Source organism: Euprymna scolopes, chromosome 10 (assembly GCF_053919585.1).
Source record: "Euprymna scolopes isolate OS-2025 chromosome 10, ASM5391958v1, whole genome shotgun sequence".
Lineage (NCBI taxonomy): Eukaryota > Metazoa > Mollusca > Cephalopoda > Sepiida > Sepiolidae > Euprymna > Euprymna scolopes.
The window spans coordinates 44,209,165-44,235,976 of NC_136491.1; the positions used below are offsets into that span (position 1 = coordinate 44,209,165).

The window sequence follows — 26,812 nt, forward strand, 5'->3', positions numbered from 1 at the left end:
ATATATGAGAGAGAGAGTAGCATGTTATGAAAATGACATATATATATTTCAAAACTTACTACCTAACTCTACTCTATACACTTTTAGAGTAAATACTGAAAATCGATGCATAAAATATTCACACACACACACACACACACACACACACACACACACACACACACACACACACACACACACACAAGCTCTTTAGTCCAACACTTAACAACATCCTTGGCCGACTCTTATAAAACTTCTTGTAGATAACACCTTCAATTTAGAACACACAACCAACAACAATAAAACTATATATATTAGAGACACTACAGATAAAAACAAAATTCAACCATAAAAATAAATTTCAACAATTATAACACCTTACTAAAACGCTTACAATGTTAACATGTGTATATTATTAATACTGTAACTAACATGGGATTGCCTAGGGTGAGAAAAAAATTATAAATATCTAAGCAACATGTTCTTTACTTGGAAACTACCCCTGAAAATCAATGTAAAAGTACTAGAGTTATACGCAAATATGGCAGATAATTCGGCCAATTTTTTTTCTGGAAAAAAAGTAAATACATAAGGAACAAATATGTGGACATAAATTACCCGTAAAACGAACAATTTCAAAGAAATGTGTGGTGAGCTTTAAGCCCGAGAAATATGAATGAAAATTTCACAAAAACAAATCAATCAGAAAATAATTCGGTTAATGAAGTGACACATTCACACACACGGAAATCAATAGATGTGTGTGTGTGTGTGTGTGTGTGCCCATAATTTTACATATACATACATATATATACATTGTTTTACACATGTATATACACATAGATTTATATTACTTTTACATACATGCATACTCTTATATATGTATATGTATATATATATATATATATATATATATATATATATATACACACACATTTTTAAATACATGTGTATATACATTTACATGCAAACTTGTATATATACGTACTTGTATACATACATATGTATATATACACACATATACTTTTACATATATACTGATATATGTACATATACTTGTACATGTATACTTATATATATAGATAGATATACTTTTACATGCATACATACTTGTATATATATATATATATATATATATATATATATATAATAGACATATATATATACATGCATTCATACTTGTGTGTGTATATATATATATACATATATAAAATTTTACATATATACGTATATATTTTTATACATATATATATATATATATATACACTTTTAAATACATACTTATGTATATATATATATATATACTTTTTCATACATACTTGTGTATATATGATGATTACTTTTACATACATTGTGTATATATGATGATTACTTTTACATACATACTTGTGTATATATGATGATTGCAACGTCTTGTCAGACGAGTGCCACTCCCTCAGTCATTGAAAGTCCATGTGCCCAAAAATGACTTTAGTCCTGCCAGAGACATACACATTCATACACACACATATATACACATACATATATAAATACATACACATTCATACACATACATACATACACATACATATATAAATATATATATACACTTATACATATAAACATACATACATGCATATATACATCTGATGATGGTAGATCAGTTATTACATTCTTCCAGCCTGTCAGGCCTACACGTGTCACAACTTTTCCATTGCCACAGGACTTTGGGTTGTTTTTTTTTTTAGGGTTGTTTTTGTAACCAAATGTCTGAGGGAATATCTCTACAAAGATGTTATTGCAGAGTTTTAGCTTTCTACGACAGCTAAGTCTCTCTCTCGGTTCAAAATGTTGAGATCCAGCAACAAGCAAGAGCAAGATAGCCAGCAACAAGTCAAACTGCAGACCAACTTAATGCAGGTACTGATCTTTCGCTTTATGGTTTTTTAAATCTAAGATTTGCTTCTCCTAGAAGGGTTGCCTTCACCACGGCTTACGGGAGGCCTCTCCACCCCAATTCTATTCGGTATATGTCTGGGACTTGGGTTGCTGGGCACCAGAGCACACACCAGTGGGTCATGCATGCCGCAGCTGACAGCGCTTAAGCTTCTTTGGAGGTTTCTGTCAGGGTTACCTCACCCTTAGCCTTGGTTAAAGAACGTTGGTCCATAAGGCAGTGAAAGTCCAGTTATACAGCGCCGGACACACGCTGTTCATCAGAGTCCCAACAATAAATAAATAAAAACAAACCCAACACACACGACAGGTAACAAAAGGTGGTCATGAGTTGCGGTGTCTGTGCAAATCCCAAACTGAAGGAGCGACCAAAATATATATACATGTATGTAGTGAATAAATAACAAAAGACTATATTCCAAAGTTCATCATGTTGACCATATCTTATGATTTATTCCTTTAATTCAGTTGACATTTACAGTTCTTGACAGTATCTGTTTCGTAGCGCAAAATCAATCACTTAATTATTATATCAATCAATGAATCTATTATGCCCTTAACTCATCAGAAGAAATAGCAACAATCAATCCGTCAAAAGGAAATAAAGTGTGTTTTGACATGATCAAAATCCGAAAATTGAAAGAGAAGATGTAAATACCTTATATGTTTCCATTATGCCATTTGAAATTGGCGAAGGAGTTTGGTAGAGTCTGCAAAGGTAAACTCTTTCAACTTTGACCACTTGGCAGCCAAACTTCTGCCCAAAAACTGATTTAAAAGCTTGATGCATGTCTGAATATCCTTTATGTAAAATTTGAAATGTTTAGACCAAAATTGGCTGAATAGTTTACTAGAAACCGCAAAGGTCAAATCTTTTGAATTTTGACCGCTTGGCAGCCCTATTTTCAGCCAAAAAAGCAATTACAAAGCTTACCCTATGTCTTTATGTAAAACGTTTTTAACGTTTAGACCAAAAATTGACTTAGTAATTGCAGAGGTTAATTTAAAAATATTTTTTACCCAATGTTGACCCCTTAACATTTATTGTTTTGGGCTCATATCAAGTTAAAAAGTTTGATCCATGTCCAAGTAACCTACATCTAAAATTTCAAGTGTTTAGACCCAAAATTGGCCGAGGATTTTGGTAGAGTTTTCAAAGGACAAATCGTTGAACTTTGACCCCTTGACAGCTAAATTTCTGGCTGAAAATCGATTAAAAAATTTTCCCAAATCTCAATACCCCTTATGTTAAATCTCGAGCCTGTAGACTGAAAATTGACTGAGTAATTTGGTAGGGAAATGTACACACACAGATACACACGCACAGACAATTTCACTTTTATAGATATATAGATTTTACATATATACTTGCAACTATATAAAATTTTACATACATACTTGTACATAGTTTTACATACATACATAGGTGTGTGTGTGTATATATATATATATATATATATATATATATATATATATATATATATATATATATATATATATAAAATTAAAGGAGATAAGAGCAATAGTCTAAAGAGCTGAGTGTATTTCAATGTAAAAAGTAAAATTACTAGTTTAATTAAAATACAGGAAAGAGAAAGTGCTCGTTGTAATTTAGATATATAATAAGCTCAATAGGTAAATATCCTAATATTAAGTAATGTGATTGATAATTTAAAATTTTAAAAATCAAATTATAATTAAATTAAAAATCCGTTTCATAAGAAGGAACAACAACAAAATCAATTATCTGTACGATCGTTTCAGAAAACAGTGCTTTTTATTGTGGTAACTGGATGTCTACCACTATAAAAAGCACTGTTTTCCGAAACGATCGTACAGATAATTGATTTTGTTGTTGTTCCTTCTTATGAAACGGATTTTTAATTTAATTATAATTTGATTTTTTAAATTTTAAATTATCAATCACATTACTTAATATATATATATATATATATATTATATATATACTAGCTGGCAGTCCAATATTGCCTGTCATACAATACACTTAAACATGATATATTAATTTATGCAGAATGCGTATGTATTATTATAGAATCAAGTACATACTGATTATTTATTACATATTACGATGAATAATTTGCCCAGTGAATTAATTAGCAAAAAAATAAAAAAGTAATAATAATAATAATGATAATGTCGTCCATCAAATTCCGTCTGTGTTTGTTTACAATATCACGTCAGCTGATATTTGGGCTTGACGATGAATACCCTGGAAAAATCACTTCTGATTAATGTTTAGTTTTAAAAAAATGCAAACGAAGAAATTATTTCCGGCGAATTTTAAATAGTATCTCTTCTTTTATAGTAAATTGAATTTATTAAAAAATTAAAATAAAATAAAATGAAATGAAGTACATTCGGGCTTGAACAGGGGATCGCTCGATCTGTAGTCAAATACTCTACCACTAAGCTATATCTCTAGATTTTTGTTTGTTTGTTTGTTTGTTTTTTTAAAGAAATGATTTGCTGAAATTTTATTATTTCTCTTCCCCTGTAAAAATTATTCTTTTTTATCTATATGAGAGAAAAGCTATTTTTAAGATCGGATTTTTGTTACTTATCGAATGAATTTCTGTACAGAACATATCTAGGAAGAATGCCAGGCATATATATTAGCTTTATGTAAAATTTGAAAATTTGCAAAAGATAGGCTCAACCGTTTCTGAACCCATGAAGAAAGAACTCTCTCTCTCTCTCTCTCTCTCTCACACACACACACACACACACACACACACACACGAAATGACTTTTATAATAGTAGAAATATATATATATATATATATATATATATATATGTGTTATCTGTTCTTGATTTTTGCAATACGTTTCGAATAAATTCAATTATTTACGAAAGTGCATTTTTTACCTAAATGCGATGGGAACAATTTTCTCTTCAACCAATTTGGCACCCCTATATGGGGAGCGGCATATATATTGTTGTTTTTAAAGTATAATTACATTTTAAAAACAATATATATATATATATATATATATATATATATATATATATATATAAATGGAACATAACCAAAATAAGTACAATAACTGTTACCAAAGGCAATAAAAGTAACATCTCATAGTTAATAGGTTGATTAGAAAAGGACGAAATTAAAACCATTTAACCAGTAAATTCTATTTCAGTTCCCTTTTAATTTTAAAAATGAATTTTTCACTGTAACTGTATCCTAATGTTTACTACGCTAAAATCACAATGACTAATGTATACCCATTGACCCTTATCCTCTAGTTCCCTCTGGGCCTTGATAAATGGTGACCCCCATGTAAAACAAAACAAAACATATAACCAAACGCAATAGCAGTTACTCTTTTATGCATTTGCTTTAGTTCTTCACGTTTTAAAATATTTTGAAAATTAGATTCCAAAATTTGCAGTTTAAAGACGTTAAAACTACTTGCAAATGTTTATTAACACTTTGAAGATCATGCACACAATAGACTTTTTTAGCCTGTTAAAAGCAGGCAAGTTATAACCGTTGACTTATGATAAGTAATTTATGCTATACTTATAGAGTGTGCTATTATGGTGACTAATTCCTATCAATTCCTAACTGTGCATCGATAGCAGTGTCAGAAATCGCTATTAAAAATGCGTGATAAAAACTTTAATAATTTGACCTCTTATCTTTCGAAGTTTATAACTACTTGAAAAATGTAATTCAAGCCCTAATTTTTTTTTTATTAAATGAGCAAAGACCAAATTTTAAAAAAATAACAGGTTTAATAGCAAATTATGCAATATTTATTTTTTTTAATCGGTTTTCTTTAAAAAAAGATATAAAGACCATCAACAAATTTTAACTTACTTCTTTAATAATATATATACATTTCAAAAAACCACTTACCTATAAAAAATACTAGTTAATGGGTACTTCCATCCTTCATTGTTAAGCATTTATCCATATTTATATTTTATATTCCATGTCCTTTTTAAATAAAACATCTGATGTTGCGTTTTATTTTAAAACTTGCTTAAAAATGAAGCAAGGATTTAAAAAAAAAAAAAACACGACATCAGATGTTTTTCACAGTTGTAATAAAGGGAGACAAATGTCTGCTTTTCTTCGAGTTGACATTTTCAGTGGCTTTAAGCGCCAGAATTAATGTCTCTTTCTATTGCGTGCTGTAAACAAAAGTTAGTAAATATGGGTAAGCGTAAGTGAAAAATGATCCCATTGCACTTATCAAATTTTGCCGTTAAAAAAAAAAAACACTCTACCGATTTTTTATTTTTTTATTCTCTTAAAGAAATACATGAGTTTTTGATTTCATATATTTTATTCTTCTTTATGGAGTGAATTTTTTTTTAAATATCTAAAGAAAAAAAAAAAAAAAAAAAAAAAAAAAAGACAACATTAAATGAAATTAAAAAAATTGTCGTAATTCTACGAAATTTTTTGAATATAACAAGATTATAAGCTTTCACTAAAAAAAAATTCAACGTGTTTAAAAAAAAAAAAAAGGTTTTTAACTTTACAGGTAAATTTGCAAATAACTGTTCTTTTTTTTGTTTCAAATTAGCTTATTTTATTTATTCATCTTTTATCTTCAATTTGTGATATATAAATTTGAGGTGAGAAAATGAACCATTTTCATTTTAACAGACATTTCAAAATGGGGGGGGGGATTTTAAAAATGTCTAGAATATTGTATTCAGTTTATTGGAAAAAGCATAAAATTTCACATTGAACCTGAAAATATCTTAAACATTGAACCAATAGAAAAATTTTGATAGATTTTTAAAATTTAAGAACTGAAAAAAATTTAACTCGTAAAATTCAATTGATTTCATTACGTAAAACAAATGGCTGCATGAAGGCACTTTGTAAACAGTTTATTAAAAAATAAAAAATTATCTTTCTACTATTTTTTTAAACAACTTTAATAGTTTATTTTGGAAGTATATTCCATAAAGAAAATAAACAACCCACTTTAAAAAGAGAAATTATGAATTTTATATTTTATTCGCAGTTCTGTGTTAGGGATGTCAAAAATTTCCAAAAAATTCTGATACACCTAGTGCATCGAATGAATATCATAATACTTAGTTCGCTGCACCTTATAATAAAAAAAAAATAAAATATTCGTCAATTAATAATTTTTTCATTTTATAATAATGGAAATCGTATTTTGACGCAATAGAGAAATAAAAAAAAGGAACAAACCAACATTTTGTCTTTATTTTGTCTGGATTCATCCGGAGGAAGTCTCGAAATAATGACGAAATGTTGATGAACATATAACTTGGTTTGTTTCTTTTTTTATTCCCCCCACCTCTCTCTCTCTCTCATATATATATATATATATATATATATATATATATATATATATATATATATATATATGTATATATATATATGTATATATATATATATATATATATATATATAATCGAATGAAGATAATCTCTCACACTTTGGAGTATAATTAGGTTTAACGTTGAAACGACGCAGAGAAATCTATCTATCTATCTATATTTTTCATTCTAATATACTTTCAAACAAATGTTTCTGTTATTTGCGGGTGGGGCAGAGCAACTTGCTTATTTAAATTTGGCGCCCTAAAGCGATGGTACTCCAAGGAGGTGTGTGTGTGTGTGAGAGAGAGAGAGAGAGAGAGAGAGAGAGAGAGAGAGAGAGAGAGAGAGAGAGAGAGAGAGAGAGAGAGAGGGGGGGTATTTTTCCCTTGGGCTCCAAAAAACAACATCGTCTGAGCCATTTCTGAAATTACTTTTTCTGTATTAATTGCGGCATGTTGCTGGTCCTGTGCAGAAAAAAAAACAAAAAAAAAACAAAACAACTCCAGTCACGTTCTCAGTTACAGCAAGAAATAGACTGTAATATAAAACGCCACGAAACTATCTATATATTAATACGATAGCGTGTGTATTATTTTGTGTGTCACACTTACATCTTTTTTCTTCTTCCGAGTGACCGTCGTTTAATTGTTATGACATTCCATTTCTTGTAATAAATAATTTTACCAAGAATTCTTCTTAAGTTTTGGTTTCGGTTTTGATTATAGCTGACGGCACTTAAGTCATCTATTTTTTTTTAATAAATAATTTATCAAAAATTCTTTATAAGTTTTGGTTTCAGTCATAGCTGAAGGAACTAAAGTTATATATATATATATATATATATATATATATATATATATATATATATATATATATATATATATATATTCTTCATAAATTTTGGTTTCGGTTTCCATTCAAGCTGATGCCTTCAAGCCATATGGATATATTTTTTTATTTTTGAAATCACCACTTTATAAGAATTGATAGAAAATTGACTCTATAATAATATATACGAAATTTGCATAAATTAAAATATCATATTTAAGCATATTTTACTACCGGGCTACTCTGGGCGTCCCTGCTAGCATAGATAAATAATTTTGCAGTTTTAACAAAAGAGCTACAATAATATCCGGGCGTCTCCATTTACGCTGAACATCCACAGAACGCCAATATCAATAAATTACATATGAAATAGTCCGCTGTGGAATTTCCACGGGTCCCACTAGTGATAAATTATTGAATTAAAAATGTTAAATTTGTATCAGGTTCTCTCTCTCTCTCTCTCTCTCTCTCTCTCTCTCTCTCTCTCTCTCTCTCTCTCTCTCTCTCTCTCTCTCTCTCAAATTTTCCTTTTCAGCTTAATACAGTTTAAATGACCAACTTTTGAGCTATTAAAATTTCATTTACTATAAATCAATTCCCACGATAAATGTAGCGTGGAAATTTTGGCATCCACTCACTTCCTGTAATTGCTGTGTCGCTATTTATACGTCAATGCCAGAGAGAATGAAAGTTATGACGTATTACTTTCTCAAGTCCTGTCCCTGATATCATAGGTTGCGTAAACAAGAAACTCATAATACCTTATCAAGGACAACATGTGTATTTATATAGATAGGTGTATTATATGAGCTCTGTCTTTAATAATAAGAATGGATTTATAGTTATGCAAATGCAAAAATAAATAAATAAAAAATAAAAATACATTATTATTTCACACGTTTTAGGTGCAGAGTGTGGTGTAAAACACAGCTCTTAAATTTGACCACGTCAACGTGATTATAGTCAAAACAATAAAAATAACAATGGAGGCTTAAAATGAAAACTAATAAATAAAAAAAATAAAAAAAAACGATTATAAAAAGACAAAAAAAGACATTAACAAATGATTAGTCATAATTATTTATGTATGTCTATAGACATGTCAGTAAACTATGTGGTATGTAAAACAACAACAATAAAAAAATTAAACACAAAATAATCCCGTTTCAAGATTATTTCCTATAAGCAAAAAATAAAAAAAATTTGTCATTAGGCAGCCATTAATCTAGCTATGACTATTCATTTAAAATGCAAAATTTGCATTAGATATCTCTAAAACAAATCTTTTTTTCCCCTAGGTATCACCACTTATCAAGGCCAAGAGGCCACTCGAGGATAATGGTTAAAGAGTGTACAGTAGAAATTGGACAATATAGTAATCGTTAGTAAATGGAAATTCGGTAAATTTGTTAACAAGTGGAACGGTAGGTGTATCAGAATTTTTGTAGGAATTTTTGACACCCCTAACACGAAACTGCGAATAAAATATAAAAATCTCGCAATTTCTCTGTTAAAAGTGGGTTATTTATTTTCTTTATGGATTATACTTCCAAAATAAACTATTAAAGTTGTTTTAAAAGTAATAGAAATATTTTTTTTTTAAACAGTAATGAATTTTCCGAACTCAATATTTTTCAATTTTTAAACTTTAAAAATCTATCAAAATTTTTCTATTGATTCTATTTTTACGATATTTTCAAGGTCAATGTAAAATTTTATGTTCTTTCCAATAAACCGAATATAATATTTTAGACAAACTTTTTTTTAAATTCACGCCCCCCCCCATTTTCAAGTGTCTATTAAAAAGTAAATAATTTACTCACCGAAAAGTAAATAATTAATTTACTCACAAATTGAAGAGAAAAGGTCAATAAATAATATATTCATATTTAAAACAAAAAAAAAACGTAGTGTTTTTTAGAATTTTACCTGTAAAGTTTGAAGTTTAAAACCTTTTTTTTTAAACCACGTTATTTGTTTTTTCTTTTCTTTTTTTTTTTTAATGGAACCTTGGTCCTTGCTCCTTTAATTGAAAAAAAAATTAGGGCTTGAATTACATTTTTCGAGCTTGGAAAGACAGGGGGTCGAATAATTCACGCCTCCCATTTTGAAATGTCTATTAAAAAGTAAATAATTAATTTATGTACCAAAGTCTTATATATCACAAATTGAAGAGAAAAATTCAATAAATGATATATTCAAATTTAAAACAAAAAAAAGAACTGTTTTTTTAGAAATTTACCTGTAAAGTCCGAAGTTTAAAACCTTTTTTTTTTTAAATCACGTTGTTTTTTTGTTTTTTTTAATGAAATTTGGTCCTTGCTCCTTTAATTGAAAAAAAATTTAGGGCTTGAATTACATTATTACAGAGTTATAAGCTTGGAAAGATGGGGTGGAATTATTCACTATTTTCACGAAATTTCTGACACACCTAGTGGAACGGCTAATCAAGAACTTGTTTACATTAGACTTGAACACAACAATATTGTAGTCAGCTGGAAAGCAGGAAAACGGAAGACAATTCCACAGGCGTGCAGTTCTAAGAAAGAAGCTTTGTTCATGGAATCTATGTTTAGGTTTAGCCACAGATAAAGAGTGGGGGGAATTATTAATAATGTTTTCAGCTAAACGAGTGTTTCTTGTGAAAGTTTGGCGAGGGGGACCATAGACTTAAGCTCAGTTGAACACTTTCCATAAAAATAACGATACATCAGAGACAAACTCGCAACATCTCTTCTGTGAGAAAGAGGTTGCTGGGAAGAGAAAAGTACATCTACGAGGCTATGAAGTCTATTTTGAACTCTATCAAGGCAGGACAAGTCCTTTTTAGCAGCTCCTGCCCAGAGACGTACCTGGCTCGTATATAGATAGAGAATAGCATCAGCAGTGAGATATCTACTGAATCGATAGAAAGATCCTACCATTTTTCCAGTGGCCTTCCATTTAAGATCAGGAGTAAAGGTCAAGCCCAGAAGCTTGTCAAAACTTGAGGCCTCCTGAAGACGAGAGCCATTCATTTCAATTGATGCCAGATGTGGATCAGAACGTTGATGATGTAAAGAGAGAAGCTTGGTTTTAGATGCATTAAAAGTAATCAAACACTCCTTTCCCCATTGTACCACATGCTCAAGATCAGAGGAGAGAGAATTGGAGAGAACTTGGTCGTTTACTGTCTTAAATGTGCTACCATAAATGGTAGTGTCATCAGCATAAATGTCTACAAATGATGTAAGGATGTGATTTGAAAGATCATTAATGTAGATCAGGAAAAGAGTTGGGCCCAGGATGGACCCCTGAGGGACTCCAGAATTAATATTGTGAGCTTCTGATTTTTGCCCATCAACTACTACTCTTATGAACCTATCAGATTGGTATTTCAAAATAAAATTTTTAAGAAAGTTTTATTTAATTATCTCCCTTGAAAATTAACATAATATTTTAAGAAAGTTTGTCCATTGTTTTTAAAAATTAAATCACTTTAACCAATTAATGCCAAAATCGATAAAACTACAAACTACATATACATACACGATATACCATTGGCATATTAAGCGATGCTCTTTGTGTAAACACATCGAGCTTAGGTATTCAGACGATGTCACAACATCGTTAATTCACTGCCCACACAGCATACTGATTGGTGTAATGGTTCAAAGGCTTGACTGTCATATGGGCGGTCGGGTTTCAATCCTGGTTTGAGGTAGTTGCCTATCTAGCCACATTGATGAGCCGTGATACAGTGAAACAGTACTGTATGTGGATGACTATATATATATATATATATAATATATATATATATATATATATATATATATATATATATATATATATATATATATATATATATATATATATTAGCTTGGATGCCTGGCGTTGCCCGTGTGTTTGGAGATGTGTGTTGAGCAAAAAAAAAAAAAAAAAAACGTGGTAGTAGGCAGGCAGGCTCGAACCCATAACATGAGGGTGGAAAAGAAAGTGAAAGAAAACCTGACGTCTTACCCCTACTCCATGATGCAACCGGAAGCTCAGAATGCTAAAATTAGTAGTCATTCCAACTGATACAATGACTTGCAAAAATGCCGAAGCAAAAAAATACAAAAAAAACAAAAAAAAACGACCCTCTTTGTAGAAAACTGTCCAGTTGAGGATGAAGGAATTAATGTTTTTTAGCCAATTTTTCGATATTTGTTGTCCAAAGGGTCGAGCTTCAAGACGATACCGATCTCGTGAAAATCTGTCACCTATGTCAAAAGTTTTAGGCATACGTACATTTAAACAGACAGGTGAGATTTATATTATAGAAGAAGATGTTAATTGCCTTAAGGTCAAGGGCAGGTTCATAATTGAGCTCGAATCTCCCGACCAGCAGTAATTACCACTTCCTACACTGATGATTTCATAACCGTAACACACTAGTGCGTGTAGATATAAAAATAATTGTTAATATTTCTTTGAAAAATATTAAAAAATACACATTATATGAATTGTGTGTGTTTAGGCAGCATTTTTTTTTTTTTTTTTTTGCCTTTAAGCAAGCTGTCAAAAATAACAAATCTGCTAAATAATCCCCCATTTTTTTAAATTTTTTTTTACATTTCTCATGATGTTGTGTTAAAATCAATCAAATTAATAAGTTGCACATGTATCTCAACGAAAAATCAAAAACGTTACTGATACATATGGAGCTTATATTAATATATTTTTTTTTATTTTAACACAGGAACCACGAGGAATATCGAACAAATAAAAAAAAGGTATAATTAAGGCAGATTTCTGTTATTTTTTATTTTTTTTTTTAACAATGGTTGTTTCAATATAAGAAAATAGGACGATAAAACTACAAACGACTAGCACCAAACAGTAATTTATTATGAACTGTTTTAAAAATAGTTATGTAAATTATAGGTACGGGCAAAAGGAATGCCGACGCTCAAAATGTATAAACATTTTGACCCCTCCCTTTACTTAAAAAAAAATCACCAAAAATCAAGAAATTAACCAATTTTAATAAAATTTTCAGTATTTATTAAATAATGATCGCGGAATATAATGAACTAATTATTCTTATTTAAATCTTAGTGGAAATGTAATATTTTGTTTAAACAAAAAATACCTTTACTAAAGTTATGGTTTTCAGTAGTAAATAAAAAACGCAAGAATTTATTTATTTTTTTTTTATATATAAATAAAGCATCGTAATTTTTAACAATAAAAATAAAATAAAATAATTTTTACAGGAACATTACGAAAAAAGCCCCTAAAGTCCGTATTAATGAATTCGATATAACTCGAAGAAAAATGAATTTCTCGAACTACCAATATTACCATTGAATTAAGCATTGTTTATTTAATATTTTCACACACACAAAAAATTATAATAGCAAAAATATTTCTACTTTTTTTTTTTCAATTACAGATTTTGCATGATTTTTATATGCAAGATTTTAATAAATTTCCTTGCTAGCAAGAATGTGAAACTTTCGGCGTAACATATTTTTTTATATAATATTGGCCAATAATTTAAAAAAAAAATTAATTTAAAAACAGGAACATAGAAAAATAATTAAATTAAAAAATGGTAAAATTCATACAAACATTTACAATAGAAATGTACGGATGCCCGTCTGGGGGGAGGGGGAGAAACCCAGCACCCTTCCTTCCTTTTAATTACATGACGTCATTCTCAGACAGCTTTTCGACTGTCTCAAATTTTGGGCTTCCGTATATTCCGTATTTCCAAAAATATGGTTTGTTGTGGTTTTGTGAACGGCAAAAGCACTCGGTTTTGGGTCTAATTCAGCTATTTTTTGTGCAAACAAAGTTTTTTTTTTTTTTTTTTTTTTTTTAAATTTAACTCAATATCTTAGGATTTTACTTTGCTAATTATCTTTGAAATAGACCCAGAAAACTAATATTTATCTCTAAAAGGATTTTTACAATGAATTTATTTAACTTCAAAATTTAGCTGAATTGGTTAGCTCGCCGTGAAAACATTTTTCATAACTTTTTTTTTCAAGTGTACAAATATTTTTTTTCTTTGAGAAAATTAACTTTAGTCCTTAATCTTTCAAATATAATCAAAAAGTATTCGGAAACCTACAAAAAAATTATGATAAATCGGCTTTCAAAACTATGTCCCCCTATCTTTATTCGTTTATTTTTGCCCGTACCAAGTAAATTAGGCATGTAAAACAGCCGTGTTTGGGTTTTTGCTCTCTGCTGTATATAGAGTGTTTCAAAAGAATATGTTTTATTATTGATTTTAAATCACAGAGAGCCGTTATGCTGGTAGTAATGGTAGGATAAATGAAAAAAAAAATTACATTCCCTCATTCAGGTATTTCGGATATTTTTTAGATGAGGATTGACCATTTGGTGTATTCAAACTGCTATTCATATTTTGATTAAAAAAAAAATTGGTGCTTATGTGTTTGTTGGTATTTCACTATCTTTAAATAGGTTAAATTCAAGTTCAACAATATCTTTTTATGATTAAATTGTTAGGTGGAAGCACAGAATCGTTAAAAACACTCTTCCCTCCCCATGTTAAGAATGGCTTTCGAAATAATGTTATTATTTCAGCGCAGTACCAAAAATACATAAGTACCAAAAAATTTAATAGGGTAAGAATTGGTCTACATCAAATTTTGAGTTAAAATTTTAACTGGACCGGTATATAAGAGCATCAATAACATATATGGGTTGGGTAAACTAATGAACTGATCATTATGAATTATGACATATATATTTTAGGCAATATGGTGAGTAATGTGGATACATGTTTTTGTTTTTTTGTTTTTTTATAAACTTTTTTGTAATGATTATCATTTTGGAGGTGTGTCCTCGAAACTGCATTTTACACCCAAAGAAAAAATTGACATAAAACTAATGCTATATATATTGCTTGTACCCATCCTGGGATAGGTATTCTCTTAGTTTATTTTATAATTGTAAAAATATTAACTTTTTTTTAAACAGGTTTCCATTTTTTTCCACATAACAATGACATTAATTTACAACCGTTTTTTCCTCTCTGTTACAAAACAACCAAACCAAACACCATGGAAAAATATTTTAAGATATAAAGAATTTGAAATATAAACCTTTTATCAGAATGACCGAATTCGGCATTATAAATAACCCTAAAAGGGTCAATATGCCATAAAAGGAACCTGAATTGCAAAAACAAAGATTTCACACACACAAAATAAAGAATGGCTGAAAGTAGCTTTAACTAGAAAGAAAAGAACAAAGTAAAAATATATTGTTTAATCTATACTATCAGGGAGACCCGGCGTTGCCTAGGATTGAATGATAATCAATGAATATTTCACATTCATATTTTTATTGTCATCGAAATTGGTGAAATCGCCCATTTTTTCAATCAAATCGATTGATTGCCTGCTATTTTTTTGTATATAACGGCTTGAATTAAAGTTTAAAATGCAAAAGTCAAGTATCATGCTTTAGTTGTGCTCTAAGCAGAAGTATTCATTTCTAACGCGCCCTTGTCATATCAAAGAATCTACTATTGATTTTGTATGCCGGGCCTTTTGGCTTGTATGGTAATAAAACTTCTCCAATGTACTTGTGATGTTAAACTTTGGTCAAAATCGCCTGTTCCTTCTTTCATCGGATTATTTTGATTACTGATACTTATCATAGACATTTCAATACGAAAACCTATCTAAGAATACTGACACACACATAAAGTACTCCTGTGTGAAATTCCATAAAAATCATCCCAGCTGTTTTCGAGTCCATAGGGAACGAACTCACATACAAACAAAGTTTCTTTTATATAGTAGTAGAGTTAGAGATGATCATACGGCATGGCAGGTGAATAGACGATCACAAAAGATATTGTATATGGCAAGCTCACAACCAGCTTCAGACTAGCAGGAAGATGTGTCTTATGCTACAAGCCTGACAAGAGGGCAGCAGGCTGGGAATCTGTGGCTGACAAGCACAGCCACTGGAAATGTGTTGTAAAGACATGCTCCAGGTGGGGGGGGGGGCGAGAATAAAGATCAGCAGTCGGGAGACAGAAGAGAGCACAGGCAGCAGCAAAATTCTCAGAACTAGACTCCACCTACATTTATGGCAACGGCAACAGAGCATGCTGATCCAGGATAGGCTTCCACAGTCACAACAAATGGTACAATCTGGCAATGAGGCTAATCTAAAGTGCAAAAATCCATTATCTGCAGATGCAGACGGATGCCAACAATACTCTAAATTTCATGCTAGTATCTACGTTATTATCCCACACACACCCTTTTTAAAAAATAAATAAATAAAGATGGGATCGCCCAATCACCAAAGATCCAATGCATTAAAAAAAAAGTAATTTTTTAATTTCTCTAACTTCAACTAAAATACACTTATTGTTCTTCAGTAATAATTCAGAAATTTGTCATAAATTTCTACAAGAGTTTTGGAGATAGAACCCCATACCCAGATGTATTCTGAAGCCATATTAACCAAAGAATTCGATAAGCATGCTTCAGTTTGAACAAACAGGGATATAATAATACTGTGAGATCTACATTCGTACTGGATGTCTGTAGAATGGAAATTTTTATAAGCACAACATTAATATACAACAGATGGAGGACAACTGTGGAATTCCCATGGATCCCATGGGGTCATAGGTCTTTATAATAATACGCTAAGGTATTTCATATATGGCATAATCAATTTAACGCATGGACTCCCATTAGATTACTAAAGTTAAGCAATATTGAGCATAGTCAGTAAGGGTGACCATTTGGAACTACCAAGTGCTGTATGTGTCCCCAGCTAATATTGGCATTAGTTTCCAATCGTCCCGGAGATCTCCTTACAACTGGAATCAAGCAATGCCTATTCAGTAGAGCTGTGGTTGAAATTGCACAATCCTTGCTTCACAATTACATGCAGAGTCACCCTTACAGGGTATATCCATTGTCTCTGAAGACTGTATGGACGCCATGAATTGGATCAAGGCATTTCATGTTCGTACGTATGTTATCACTAGGGCTAGGACAACAGCATATTTTTTTCATTGTTTTGACTCTCGAGTGTGTATCCGTTGATATCTTATATGCTTTTATATAGAGTGATGTGGTTCTCGCTTGATTAACTGTGTCAGGTATATACTTGAGCGTCAAAACAATGATAAGAATATTCTGTTGTCATAGCCCTAGTATCACCTTTCACATACATTTAAAAAAAATGAAATAATCTGATTATCACTATAAGAAAAAATAAATCAGACTTAAAATAAATCAAATTAAATTGTTCCATGGACTAAAAACGTAACATTTTTAATAAATACCCACTGGACTGGATAATATACAATCACCATCTTCGAAGAATAAACTCCCAAACGACACCATGGCAAGTAAGAAAAAAAAAAAAAGAAAAAAAATTTATTGTTTCTAAAAAATTCCTGATGAGGGCTTTGTTATAAGCTGAAAATGTTAAACTTTAAATAAAAATTTGTGGTCGTTCTTCTAATCTCATGTTTGGAATTTCATTTTCTCCATGCTTCTAAAAAGTGGATTGCTACTAATTGCTATACATTTGCGCATGAACAGGCGCCTACCCACTGGACTTGACAATACACAATCACCATCTTCGACAAATAAACTCTGCCAAACGACACCATGACGAGTAAGAAAAAAAAAAAAAAAAAAAAAGAAAAAAAAATATATTGTTTTCAAAAATTCCTGATGAGGACTTTGTTAAAAGCCGAAAACTTGAAACTTTAAATAAATGAATATTTGTTTATTTAAAAAAAATAAAAACTTGCACGTGGTTGTTCTTTTAAGCTCATGTTTTGAATTTCATTTTCTTCGTGCTTCTAAAAAGTGGATTACTACTAATTGCTAAATACATTTTTAAACAGTTTAAATTCGTTTTATTGACTTGAAGATAATTATTTTTATGATAAAAAGAAAGAGAATATTTATTCGTATTATTTGGAATCTTTGGACTACTGTTCTCATCCTGAGTGTCATTTTCACAACATTTCCGTTGATGTAACCCCTAACCTTCTTAAGGGCTCTCTTGTCAAACTCAGGAATGTTTCTGTTGGGAATTTGGACGGAATTTCGAACGGAACCCATTAATTATTTCATCCCACCAGGAGAGGCTGTCTTTGCCTGCTGTCTAATGCCGGCCGACTACTGCCAGCCTTGATCAGTGTCGGCAAGCGGGGCAGTGAGGAATCTCAATTATAGAATAAAAATATAATAAATTCCGGCAGAACATCGTCAAGACCGGCCTATGAAAAACAAGTAATAATAGCATACTCTCGTTCCATCAACCATGACTGGATAGAGGTCCTAAGTAATTCACAATTGTATTTTTCAGTCACCTACATTGAGAATTGACCCTTGCATGCCGCCCCGTGAAGTAAATAAAGGGTAAATTCCGTCCAAATTCCCGGCAGAAACATTTCCTGAAGAAGGTCGGAGGTTACATCGACCGAAATGTTATGAAAATTGTAGTCAAGATGAAAACTATAATTCGAAGATTCCAAATAATATGAAGACTATTTACTGCTTTAAAAAGGACAGAATTGCTAAAATGTTAAGTAAATAAATATAGAAGAGATCTATTCGTTTTATTTATTTGAAATTTAGTTGGCAATCAAAATTAATTTGGCATGAGAAAAAAAGACTCGTTTTATTTCTTAACAGTACTGACCCTGACAGACATTTATTGCTTCAAAGGAAATATTAACAGTAAATTTTACAGATTGATGTAGAAACAAACCACCGTGGAATTTGTTCTGCAAGTATTATTTGATACAAAAAAAAAAGAAAGAAAATGAAAAATCAAGAAAAAACAGATAAAGAAAAAAAACGAAATAAGTGAGAGAAAAAAAGAATTAAAAAGAGGAAGAACTATTAATGCTAAACATTATGGATGTACTTTGATTTTTGAATTGAGAAAGAAAGGTGAGACAAATATGTAATTTACTTCTATCTGCAAACGTTGATTTTTTTTTGTGTGTGTGTTTTCAGTCATTTAAATTCAAACAGATTTTAATTCAATTAAAGATTATTTTAAGATTAAGATTAATTTAATTAATGAGATTTTAAAAATCTTATTTTAAAAAAATAACCACAATGCTTTTGCCGTAATTATAAAAAAATGTAAAGTTTTAATTTTTCTTTTTAAATAAGTAATAACTATTTTCTTTTAATCCAGTATGAAACTTTCAAGTAAAATTCATTTTATGTTAACTCATAAACACAATTTGAAATTATAAATCCATTTAGAAAAATACATAGTAAATAGGGAGAAAGTAAAAAAAAAAAAAGAAAAAAGAATGAAGAAAGAAAAGGGGGATAAAAAGGATATAAAAAAAGAATCGAGAAAAGAAATAAAAAAATAGAAGAGAAGATAAAAAGAAAGGATAAAAAGAAAGAAAATATGAAAGAAAGAAAGGATAAAAAGAAAAAAGAAAACAAAGAAAGGATGAAAAGAAAAAAGAAAACAAAGAAAAGAAAAATGATAATATTTACCCATGGTTATTGACAGGCACTCTAACCCACAAATTGAAAAGTGGATTTTTTTTCAAATGGGGTTCACATCTACAAATGATTAAAAAAATGCAGTTCATTAATCAACACATTAAAATTAAAAAATAAAAATACAATGAAATAACAAAAATAACTAAATAAAAAACCTAAAATTCATATAATTTTATTTATTTGTGGAACCTACAACTTCAAAGAATTCATTTTTAATTATTTTACAATTTATGAACATGAAGTTGTTAGGTATTTACATGTTAAGCTATAAGTTTTCCCAACGTGACGTCAAGAATGACGTCATATTTTGTGATTTCTGAGAAAGTTTACATCTAAATTTAGATTTCTCTACAATAATTTAGACATCTTTCAAACAACTCCAAAGTAACCAGTTTATTACTCGGCGAAATTTATTTTTGAGGTGTGAGTGAAAGAAAAATGAAAATGTATGTTTTACAGAGCTTGAACTCAGAATTATAAGAATTTTGTAATATGTGTGTGTGTGTATATATATATATATATATATTATTCTTTAGAATAATAAAACATTTGATTGAACACTATCAACGACCTTTGTTGAAATTCAATTCTTAATTTTTGGATAATTAATTTTGAATATATATATATATATATATATACACACACACACACACACAGTGTAAGCCGGATAGAAGAGACCCGAATATAAGAGAGATTTTCTCTAGTCCCAAATTAGAGCCTGTGTTAATGTACAGCGTGACCCGGATATAAGAGAGCTGTAGGAACAGGGAAATAAGTTTCTTATATCTGGGTTACATTATATATATATATATATATATATATATATATATATATATATATATATATATATATACTAGCTCAACGCCTGGCGTTGCCCGATCATACAATACACTTCTTAAACATTATATTTGTATTCATGCAGATTCCATATGTATTATTAGTGAATAAATCCGCTATTGATTATTATATATTACAAGAAATAATTTGCCCAATGGACTAATTCGCAAAAAAATAAAAAATAATAATGATAATGTCATTCATCAAATTCCGTGTGTGTTTGTTTACAATATCATGTCAGCTGATTTTGGGCTTGGCGATGAATGCCCTGGAAAATTCACTTCTGATTAACGTTTCGTTTTAAAATATGTAAACAAAGAAACGATTTGCAGCGATTTTAAATTGTACCTCTTCTTTTATCATAAACTGAATTCATTACGAAAAAATTCAAATATATCTAGTTGAATGCTCTGCCACTGAGCTATATCTCCTGATAACAATATGTTTTTCTTTTTAAGAAGAAATGATTTGCTGAGATTTTATTTCCCTTGCCTGGTGTAATGTAAAATATTCCCCAGTAAAAAATTCTTCATTTTTATCTATAAGAGAGAAAAGACTACTTTTTAAGATCGGATTTTTTGTATTTTCAATACTTATCGGATGAATTCCTGTACAAAACATATCCAAGAAAATTGCCAGACATAAATTAGGTTTGTGTGAAATTTGCATATGAAGAAGGAATTCCCACACACAAAGTGACTTTTATATAAGAGTGGACACAATTTATATATATATATATATATATATATATATATATATATATACACTAGCATGGATACACAGCGCTGCCAGGGTCAACATGAAGTTTGGTTTGGCCACACCATATTTAACCTGCCTTGTCAGAGTTCAAAATAGATTTCGTAGTCTCGTAGGGGATGTCCTTTTCTCTTCCCTGCAACCTCTTTCTCATAGAAGAGATGTTGCGAGTTTGTCTTTGCTTTATCGTTATTTTCATGGCAAGTGCTCGGCTGAGCTTCACTCTATGGTCCCCCTTCGCCAGACTTTCACAAGAAACACCCGTCCAGCAAAAAACATTATCACTAATTTCCCCCACTCTTTATCTGTGCCTAAACCTAAACGTAGATTCCATGAACAAAGCTTCTTTCTTAGAACTGCACGCCTTTGGAATTATCTTCCGTTTTCCTGCTCTCCAGCTGACTACAATATGGTTGTCTTTAAGTATAACGTAAACAAGTTTTTGAGGAACCGTTCCATATAAGTTAACAAATTTACCGAATTTCCATTATTAACAATTACTATATTGTCCAATTTCTATTGTGCACTCTTTAACCCTTATCCTCGAGTGGCCTCTTTGCCTTGATAAGTGGTGATGCCTATGTAAAAAAAAAAAAAAAAAAAATGTCATATGCAAATGACGTCACCTCTTAATTGTATATTTTGCAAGAATCATACTATATATAGGAATGAATGAAACATTAAAGTAATGGACCTTTTGTATATATTTATCAAATTGTAAACAAATAAACAGACAGACAGACAAGAATACGAATTTATATATATATGCAGCATTCTTTCTTTTAAGCATATTTTGTTGAGTAAAATAAATAATTTATGCCTACTAATTTTGGTTTGGATCCTTTCCATCTTTTTAATTAATTTTCTCATTCTGGCAAGAACTGGCTTATGTAGATGCCATATTTACTATAGACCCAAATACTTCCAAATTATGATAATTAACTCAACTGGTTCTGGACAATTTATAGAAGTTTTATAGTTGTCATTTATGTGTTGTTTTACCTGTGGTACTTTTATAAGTGGAATGCATTACTTTAACGCTAATTAAGAATGATTTCCCCAAATGGGGAGCGACGTATATTTATTTAAAAAATATATTAGCTATAAACATGTGTGTTCGTTGTTATACAACTCATCAGTGCAGCTGAAACTACTACGGATCGAACACAATATTGCAGAGCGTTGAACGGGGTGAAAGTGCCAATCGACCATACAATTAATCAAGTAAACACAAAGCAAAGAGGTAACGGTAATAGCAGAGAAATGACAAACACAGAAGATCGGTTAAAGACGATAGACATCGGAGTTTTATTAATCCAAACAAAAACAGTAAATCGCATGGAAACGGAGATCGTGGATCAGGATCGTCCAGAGTGAAAAGCAGCGTCTTGTGGGGTTGGAATTTTTGTGTCCCTGAGGTATGATGATGTGCTTTAAGTAGACCAAAATTGTATAGACAGATTCTGATGTTGGAAATTGGGAGCCAAATGCAGGGTAGTGAACGTCAGTACATGCTAGAACTGGTAGCTGGACGTCAGTGGGCACTAGAAACTGGTAGCTGGACATCATTAGGCACTAGAAACTGGTAGCTGGACGTCAGTAGGCACTAGAAACTGGTAGCTGGACGTCAGTGGGCCCTGGAAATTGGTAGCTGGACATCAGTGGGCACTAGAAACTGGTAGCTGGACGTCAGTGGGCACTAGAAACTGGTAGCTGGACGTCAGTGGGCACTAGAAACTGGTAGCTGGACGTCAGTGGGCACTAGAAACTGGTAGCTGGACGTCAGTGGGCACTAGAAACTGGTAGCTGGACGTCAGTAGGCACTAGAAACTGGTAGCTGGACGTCAGTGGGCCCTGGAAATTGGTAGCTGGACATCAGTGGGCACTAGAAACTGGTAGCTGGACATCAGTAGGCACTAGAAACTGGTAGCTGGGCATCAGTGGGCACTAGAAACTGGTAGCTGGACATCAGTGGGCACTAGAAACTGGTAGCTGGACATCAGTGGGCACTAGAAACTGGTAGCTGGACATCAGTAGGCACTAGAAACTGATAGCTGCACGTCAGTGGGCACTAGAAACTGATAGCTGGATGTCAGTGGCAACTAGAAACCAGAGGCTGGACTTCAATAATCACTGGGAGTAAATGTCTGAACATTGAACCTGATAACTGAACGTCAGTGAGCACTGGAATGGGTAGTTGGATACATAGAAGATACACGTTTAGTTGTTTACTACTGCTGTTCCAATTTTTTCAATTTTAACCCTTTATCAACTATTTTTACTTGTTAAAGAAGCAAATCGAATTTGTTCCACAGGTCAGAACCTCTTCTACATCAAGCTTCAAGTTAGACCAAAAATTTTTTTTAAATAGTTTAGTAGAGACAGACAAAGTCACTTTTATATATATACTAGCAAGCCTACTAACACTGTCCAGTCATAAAATACGCTTAAATATGATATTTTAATTTATGTAGATTTCATATTTATTATTATAGAACCAATTCTCTATTGATCACCATTTTCTAACGAATATGTAGTAGTGATTTCAAAAGTTTTAAAAAGATAAAAAATATGACTTGAGTGCCATCAACTAAAACTGAAACCAAAGTATATAGCTTTCCAACATTATTGGTTACCATCTGAGCTAAGTCTATATGCATATCAAAACTTAAAAAATGAGCAAAGTTAAACACATAAATGTATATTTGCGCATGCGTAGAAGATACATGTTTAGTCAACTTATGCCTGCCAAGTTCAAATTTTTTTCAATTTCAACCTCTACCACCAAAAAAACAAAATTGAATTTTTTTTTTTAATTGGAATTTATTATTGAGACGAGTCTTATTCACATTAATTTATTTATTGCAGACTTATTATCCTCATCTTTTTCTTTGTCTTCACGACATTTCGGCCAACCATTCCTCTGGCCTTCGTCAGGTAGTAACCGCGGCGGATAGAAACCTCAAATCTCCCAACTGCATTCTCAGCAATCACTGCCATCCGTAGTTGTTGTCGTCTCACCACGTTTTTGGTCAAGAAAGCCTCTGGCCAGCTTTGGGTAGGATTGAAACCGCTATCTTCAGACAATCATTATCTGGAACCGTAGAGATTCAACGTCTCTATCAACTGCGCCACGGGCCCTGAAGTATTGACTCTACAATAATTAATATTAAATCTATAAAAATTAAAATATTATGTTTAAGCATATTTTAAGACCAGGCCATACTGAGCAGCCTGCTAGTATATATATATAAAAGTTACCTTATCTGTGTGTGGAATGCTCTCTACCAAACTACTGTCAATTTTGGGTTTACAGACTTGAAACTTGATATATAGGCGATTTGGACCTGTGGAATAAATGCAATTTTAGTTTATTTATTGTGGACTATTATTCTCATCTTTATTAGTTGTTGTCTTCATGACGTTTCGGCCAACCATTCCTCTGGCCTTCATCAGATGGTAACCGCAATGGATAGGAACCGCGAATCTCCCAACTGCATTCTCAGCAATCACTGCCATCCGTAGTTGTTGTCGTCTCAACACGTTTTTGACCAAGTAAGCTTCTGGGTAGGATTGAAACCGCTATCTTCAGACAATTAACAGGTCGATATTATATAGATTGAGACATCTCTTGTTTTGTTTTTTTTGTTTTTTTTTGTTTTTGTTTTTTTTCACAATAGCAGGAGAGACAGTTATGCCTCCGATTATATTGCATCCAATATATATTAATGTTTTCAAAAGTAAAATAAAAAAAAATAAAAAAATGACTTGTGTCATCAACTAGAATCCAAAACAAAACATTTAGCGTTCCAGTCTTAGTCATTACCGTTTGAGCTATCGCTGAAAATGAACCGACTTTAGCATATAAATGTATAATTTGCACATGCATAAAAGAATACTTTAAGTGGAATTATACCTGCCAAATCACAATTTTTTTCAATTTTTACCTATTAGCAACTATTTTTACTGGCTAAAGACTAAATCGAATTTGTTCACAGGTCCAAATCCCATATATATCAAGCTTCAAGCCAACCAAAATAATTCAAACGCGGACAAAAACTCACCAACGAAAAAGTAAATTAATTTTTAAAAACAATAGTTTCATATTTACGAGCAAGTTATGTGTGTAAATTTTTTTTTTTTTTTTTTAATGTTTTTAGTTAGGCAGACTGAATGATTTGTTAGCTGGACTTTGGTTTATATATAAATTTAATCAGCTCCCAGAGCTAAGCTAAAAATACTGTAATATCTCTTTTTTTGAAATATTGTGAAGGCATATATTTTCTGCATTCCTGATTGTCTGAAAGACGATTCTTATCCAATCAAGAGTTGATATTTTTACAAAAATATTTGTTCGCTTCTGCTGATTATCAAAACAAGGCTCTACAAACTATCTATTCTGCACCTTGAAAAACCAAGGATGCTATTTTTTTTTTTATTTCCATGATTATTGTGAAGTTTGTCAAACTGATAGTAAACTAAAAAAATATTTAAAAAATAAAAAATAGACGTAAAACGGCGTAAATTATTTGACAGACAAAAAAATAAAAAATATTTATTTTCATATAAAGCATTATTAGACCCAAAGGCTGAAATAAACTGGAAAATTCATTTTTATTATTTCTTCATCATTTTTTTTATTAAACTAAATGTATGACATTCGAGGCCATCGTATTGCTTTTAAAATTTGGATTGGCCTTTTTAAGGCCAAATTTGGCATTTTTCATTAAAAAAAAAAAAAAAAAATGGTGGCCAAAAATTTAGTTCATGAAAGAGCTTAAAAAAAAGGTTAAATTTGGCCTTCAAAAAGGCCAATCTGTCAAACCTTAGCAAAATAAAAACTTCAGAAAGATTAATGGGTGATGAGTCATCCAAAGTACTAACAAGAAGATAATCAGACACCGCAAATATGTCCTTTCTGGTAAGTGGAAACGATCTAAGCTGGGATTGCCAAAAAATACAATAAAGGTCAGAGAACTCAGAGTGCATTTATAAAAATAGAAAGAAAAAAAAATATTTTGCTATTATATATGAAAGTCATTCAATAAATAAGGGGAATTTATTTGAAAAGAAAAAAAAAGTACTTATGTATCGGAATTTTTGAAATGAGGAGTGATAATTTGGTTTATTCAGACTACTATTCTAATCTTGATGGTTTTTAAATATTAGTAATCCTATACCTCAAGATAAGATTATTGCCCTTCTTTTTGAAGATGAGGTCGTCCTTGAAAATTCAAAGATAATACCATCCTAGTTCAACACATTACATTGGTAAATAAGTAATTAATAATAAAAAATTATTGAAATCTTTCAATAGTGTCATATATTCTACCAATCTGTATTGTCATAGCCTCCAGACACAACTTATTATAAGACTTTTATTAATGGAAATTGCTCATGACAAAGCATGAAGTCACTTGATGTAAGGAGCCAAGAAAAAAAAACTTCAAATCAACAATTATATACAAAAGTCAGTCAATAAATAAGGCGGATTTATTTGTAAAATAAAAAATAAATAAAAATGGTACTTATGTTTCAGAATTTTCCAGATGAGAATTGATAGTTACGTTCATTCAGACTACTACCGCACGTCTATCTCTGCTCTCGCATT

At 30.9% G+C, this 26,812-nt stretch overlaps 1 protein-coding gene across 1 annotated transcript in view; it reads right to left on the minus strand.

Moving 5' to 3' along the window:
* Positions 1-26,812, minus strand: part of LOC145285960 (mitogen-activated protein kinase kinase kinase 2-like) — a 578,382-nt gene that overhangs the window by 330,967 nt on the left and 220,603 nt on the right. Inside the window, exon 3 of the mRNA XM_080134486.1 lies at positions 19,600-19,668. Within this exon, the coding sequence (XP_079990612.1) occupies positions 19,600-19,603 (4 nt within the window). The 5' untranslated portion in view covers positions 19,604-19,668. The remainder of the gene's footprint in view (positions 1-19,599; positions 19,669-26,812) is intronic.